At 50.9% G+C, this 4965-nt stretch overlaps 1 protein-coding gene across 1 annotated transcript; it reads left to right on the forward strand.

Moving 5' to 3' along the window:
• Positions 1-605: 605 nt before the first annotated feature.
• Tcl1a (TCL1 family AKT coactivator A) lies at positions 606-4536 on the forward strand. The gene is made up of 4 exons (XM_052186688.1): positions 606-797; positions 3431-3601; positions 3963-4024; positions 4468-4536. Exons 1-3 carry the CDS (start codon positions 678-680, stop codon positions 4008-4010), a joined length of 339 nt encoding a protein of 112 aa, XP_052042648.1. The 5' UTR covers positions 606-677; the 3' UTR covers positions 4011-4024; positions 4468-4536.
• Positions 4537-4965: the final 429 nt, after the last annotated feature.

Genomic DNA, 4965 nt, shown 5'->3' on the forward strand with positions numbered 1-4965 from the left:
TAAGTCGGAGCACAAAGACAGTAAACCCATGTTTTCAAAAGTAGGTTTCGCAAGACCTATTAGAAGGCCACAGCCTCGTCAGAGCCATGGAAAAAGTCATGTGCGGAAGAGGGAGGGGACTGAACTTTGCAAAGGAAACTGCCTCTGACACCCAAAAGGACAGGCTGAAGGTGACCTGGAGAACCCAGGACGGTCTCTGATCCCAGAAGATATGTAGATGGACCTCACTCTGGGTGGCCTGCCTGCAAAGGGAGTTTGGCTTGTACAGTCACACAAGGTGGCTGACTAGGGAGGGGGTGTCTCACCATAAAGGAAACATAGGAGAGTGTTTCCTGACAGGACCTGGGTACCTTTCCTGTGGCCGCAGGTACCTGGAGAAAAGCAAGATCTCCTGGGGGCCTTGAAGAACCCTAGGTTTGATGGGGTCAGGTCTGCAAGCCTAGACCTTACCTCTGTTCCAGAAGTCCACCTAGTTGTCCTGCATAACGTCCTCGTGGTTCGCCCCACCCACACTACGATGCCCCGCCCCACCCTGCCCCGCCCCGCCTCGCTCCAGGGGGCACAGGCCCACACCTGGTGGTGATAAATAGCCTGAGTTTCTCACACTCACCACTTAGGAAGTAGCTTTATCACAGACTGGCGTTGCAGTTTTCTGCTTCTTGCTCCAACTGGATACCATGGCTACCCAAAAGGCAAGCAGGCCGGAGAGACCCCCACACCCCGACCGCCTGTGGATCTGGGAGAAGCACGTGTACTTGGATGAATTTCGTCGAAGCTGGCTACCCATAGTTATCAAGGTACCAACAGCCTTGGGGCTAGCAGGTGGGACGGCGGGGATGTGCCCTGTCTGGGTCTGGGGGTCCTCATAGCAGGTGACCAGGGTACAGAGGGTCCCTTGTGCCTGAAACTGGAGCACTAAGGAGACCCCAGATGAACGTCATTTGAGTCGGGCCTGTGGGCCTGGGGGAGAGTGGGAGCGCCCCCCGGAACTCAGTGACAAGCCCCTCTCGCATGTAGCCTGGGGTGTGTGACTTATCATTCAGGGTGAAACAAGGCTTTCCCAAGCCATAAAATTGGAATATCTTTAAGGTAGCTTAGTGGTATCCATGTCGGTAATAAGATTTAACTTTGTTTTGCGTGTGGAAGCCTCCGCCTGGGTCTTAATGAATGTTGATGCTTTCTTCTAGAGAGTTACTTTCCAGCAGAAATTATTGAAAAGTGTTCCACTTGTAAAGCCAAGGAATGCTATGAGAGCAAAAGTAGACTGCGGGAGACATTGTGTGATATGCTAGGACCTGGGAACAGTCCCCACTCCCGCAAAGTTGGGACTCGAGAGCCTCCACGCAGACCTGGGCACTGCTAGCAGAGGGTGGAGCTTGTAAACCTCGCTGACTTGGGGGGGGGGGGGCGCCGCCGCTAGCAAATGGTGGAGCCACAATTCCGGGCTCTTAAATTTACACTCTTACTGTCATTTTACAATGCTAAGTTTACATATATCTAGTTGGGTTTGAGGGGTTTTTTGGGTTTTTTTTTTTTTTTTTGGTTTTTTTTTAACTAGCTTTTCACTCAAACCATTAGCCAGAGAGTATTCCAGAGCTGTGATAGAAGAGATCTGTACAGGAGCCCGGTAGCAAACTGCAAGGCAAGGTTTAGTTCCCATGACTGAGGAAGCCAGGCTTTTAAACATGTAAGCGGTCACTTGAGTTAATAAGGAAAAAGACTATAACAACAGTGGTTAGATGGTTGACTCATGGGCTGTGAATGGTGGGGCTATCACACCTGGCACCACAATCTGACTTAACAGATTCACCTGATCTCGTCGGCAGATCATTTCACTGGACTGTTCTCACCTTGGGAAAAACATACTCATGTTCATGCTTAGCGTGAAGCCCAAGCACTGGTCTGCACTGGGGGCTTGGGGGCTTGCAGGGAGTGTGGCAGGAACCCTGTTCTTGGGAAGGTGGTCTAGTGGAGAATGGGGTAGCCCCTGCAATGATGAGGCTGGCGATAAGTCCTGTGGGGAAAGAAAATAGACGTAGGGGGAGGGGAGAAGTGCGTTGTGCTGTGGTGCACTGTGAGGAGTGGGGGTCAGCGCACTGTGAACTCACGGTTTGTGGTTGCATGTCATGTGTTTGAGTCGTCTTGTTTGGAGTTTCAAGTTGCTTTCTCTTCCCCTGCACAGCTGATGGACGAACCCAGGGCTCTGTACATAACGGACGAGAACTCTACTGCAGAGCAGCAGCCCAGACCTTAGTACACGATTTTCAGTTTTGAGACTTGGGCTTAGCTACTTAGATTGACCTTAAGTTCCCTTTGTATCCCAGGCAGGCCTTGAACTTAGGATCCTCCTGCCTCAGCCTACCAAGTTGCAGTCTTGTGCCACTTAGACCCACCAGGTCTTAACTGGGCTATCTTGTAGGATTTGCTTGTATGGGGGGGGGGGGGGGAGAGGATGTTTTGTGTGTTTTGGCAGTGAATTTTTGTATGCATTTTTTCCATCCCAAATTGGTGGATACAACTCATTTTCAGGAGCTGGTGAGGTGGCTGAGAAGGTCCTTACCACCAAGCCTGCTGACCTGGGTTAGATTCCCAGGACACACAGGATGGACAAGGTCTGACTCTGCAGGTTGTAGCATATCTGTGCCTATGTGGTATTCTCCCTTAATTTCAGCACTTGGGAGACAGGAGGAACAACTTTGAGAACAGATTACAGCCTTGAATACATACTTAGGTCTTGGAAACGTACGGGCTGTAAGGGATTTTTTTGCCCTAGAACCTCATGCTAACCTCTTTAAAGGTGGTGATTCCTTTGTCTCATTTAGAAAATGAGAAATATCTCTGCTAGAAAAGACAGTGCATTTCATTTACAGTTCCCATAGACAGATAATAGCTCATTTAAAAGAGGATGGTACACAAAAAGTCAGGTCGCTGGTAAGGCTGGGTAAGGTTGCTAAAGTGTTTGTAAATATAGGGTCTTGAATCCAGTCCCCAGAGTTCAAGTTGAGAAAGCCGGCATGGTGGGCATAGCTAGGGAGGCCACACCCAGGAAGCAACTACTCTCAGATCTTAGGAGCTTACTGACCAGCCAAACCAGACATTTTTTTGTTTGTTTGTTTGGTTTGGGTTTAGGTTTTGTTTTTTTGTCGGTTTTGTTTTTTAGGGGAGGTGTTTTTTGGTGAACCTCCAAGCCTCTAAGAGATGTTGTCTCAAATAAGTAAATAAACGGAAAAAAATAGATAATGTCTAAGAAATGACACCCAGCACTGAGTCCTTAAGATTGTGTATGCAGCCTGTGGAACTGAGTCCAGGGGTGGCATCTGTTGGGTCAGCCCCGGGCTCTTGAGTGACAGAATGGACGCTGGTGGCCTTGTTCGGTGGTGCCTGAGAGTGGTCAGCAGGAGGCAAAGCTGTGTTCTCTTCTTCTCTGCAGAGTGACGGAAAATTCCAGGTGATCATGCGCCAGGAAGATGTCAAATTGGGAACTGCTATGACCCCCAGTCAGCTGATTCCTTACGAGCTGCCTTTAATGTGGCAGCTGTGCCCCCAGGAAAGGTACCGAAGCTGTGACTCCATGTTCTGGCAGATACTATACCACATCAAGGTAAGCACAGCTTACCTCAGAGACTGAGCGGGTAATCTTAACATGATCCTGGGCTCTGGCCTTGGCATGGACTAGCTCTAGATTCCCTCCACCCTGGCACCAGAAGCTAATGAAGGGGGAACTAACTGCAGACTTTTTTTTAAGGGTTAGAGATATAGAAGAAGCCATCATCTGAGGTCTTAGCCAAACCCCTCGGCACAAGGAACCCTCTGTGGTAGTCACTGACTGAGCCCAGTTGAGAGTGCTAGCCTTCTCACCTCAGGTCCCAGTACTCAACCAGGGGCTGAGGATAACTGAGCCAGACCAAAAGGAGAATTCTCTGGGCTGGTCTAACCACTCCCTTGTCTCTCTCCACCCTCAGTTTAGAGACGTGGAGGACATGTTACTTGAACTGATGGAGAGCGACTAATAGCCTGAGACGCGGTAAGCACCCCAGATCTCCATCAGGAGGAGGGAGGGCCCTTCTCTATGAAAGCCATGACAACCCCTCCCCCAGCAGCTGTCTTCAGAGAGTGCCTAGGGTAGGACAGGCTTCCCGGAAGTGTCCGTGTCTTTACCACCTTAGGAGCTCCATCTCCATCCATGTTTGCAGGGCCCCAGAGGTGACCGTTGTTCACCATCCGTTGTCTATTAAGAGCTGACTGCTGGGCCATCCCACCCACGCAGCAGCTGGGGATCCACAGATACTAACACTGAAGCAGGTTTCTCCATTATTTCTTACCTGCTCCCTTCACGGGGTTGGTGTTTGGCCCTGATACAGGCATGAGCTACCATACAGGGTTCAGCGTGAGGAGCTAAGCACCCGCCCAGCAGCCCCACTGCCCACTCCTTGGCTGTCCCTCTGACCCTGCCTTCTCTCTCCCCAGGTCCTGCAGCTCCCGTCTCCCTTGAGGCTCTCAGGGGAGACGCTGGTATTTATATTCACTCTGTTCGCTAATCTTGTCTTTTCTCCTCCACACTGGACTCTAAGAAGAAAACTCTGGCCAGAGGCCGCCCCTTCCCGTGCTCGGCTGCCTCGGTTGGTCCCTCAGCTCTGCTGACTCCCTGGCAAGGGCCTCCCGGGACGATCCCGGTTCTCCTCACCTCTAGGTGCCCAGTGGTGTCCATGCCTCTGATCTTCTCAGCTGAATGATTTTTCTGCCTTTTCCTTTTGCCTCTCAAGACAAGTGCCTGGCTTGTGAACGTGCCTTCTCCCTCACGGGTCCCTCAGCAGTGCATACACCATGAGGGACTAGACCTCGTCATCTGAATCTGGCCAGGCCCCAGATCAGCCATTTCTCAAAGTGCTGTGCCTGTACCCACCTGATCTACGAACCCCCACCTACCCAACAAACATAGATAGGCTTGGTTGCAAAGCCATGTAA

The sequence above is a fragment of the Apodemus sylvaticus genome, chromosome 6 (assembly GCF_947179515.1).
Source record: "Apodemus sylvaticus chromosome 6, mApoSyl1.1, whole genome shotgun sequence".
Taxonomy (NCBI): domain Eukaryota; kingdom Metazoa; phylum Chordata; class Mammalia; order Rodentia; family Muridae; genus Apodemus; species Apodemus sylvaticus.

Coding starts and splice junctions, on each gene's coding strand:
- Tcl1a (XM_052186688.1), top strand. CDS start 678: ATGGCTACCCAAAAGGCAAGCAGGCCGGAGAGACCCCCACACCCCGAC. Junction 798..3,430: donor GGCTACCCATAGTTATCAAG/GTACCAACAGCC, acceptor TCTTCTCTGCAG/AGTGACGGAAAATTCCAGGT. Junction 3,602..3,962: donor AGATACTATACCACATCAAG/GTAAGCACAGCT, acceptor CTCCACCCTCAG/TTTAGAGACGTGGAGGACAT.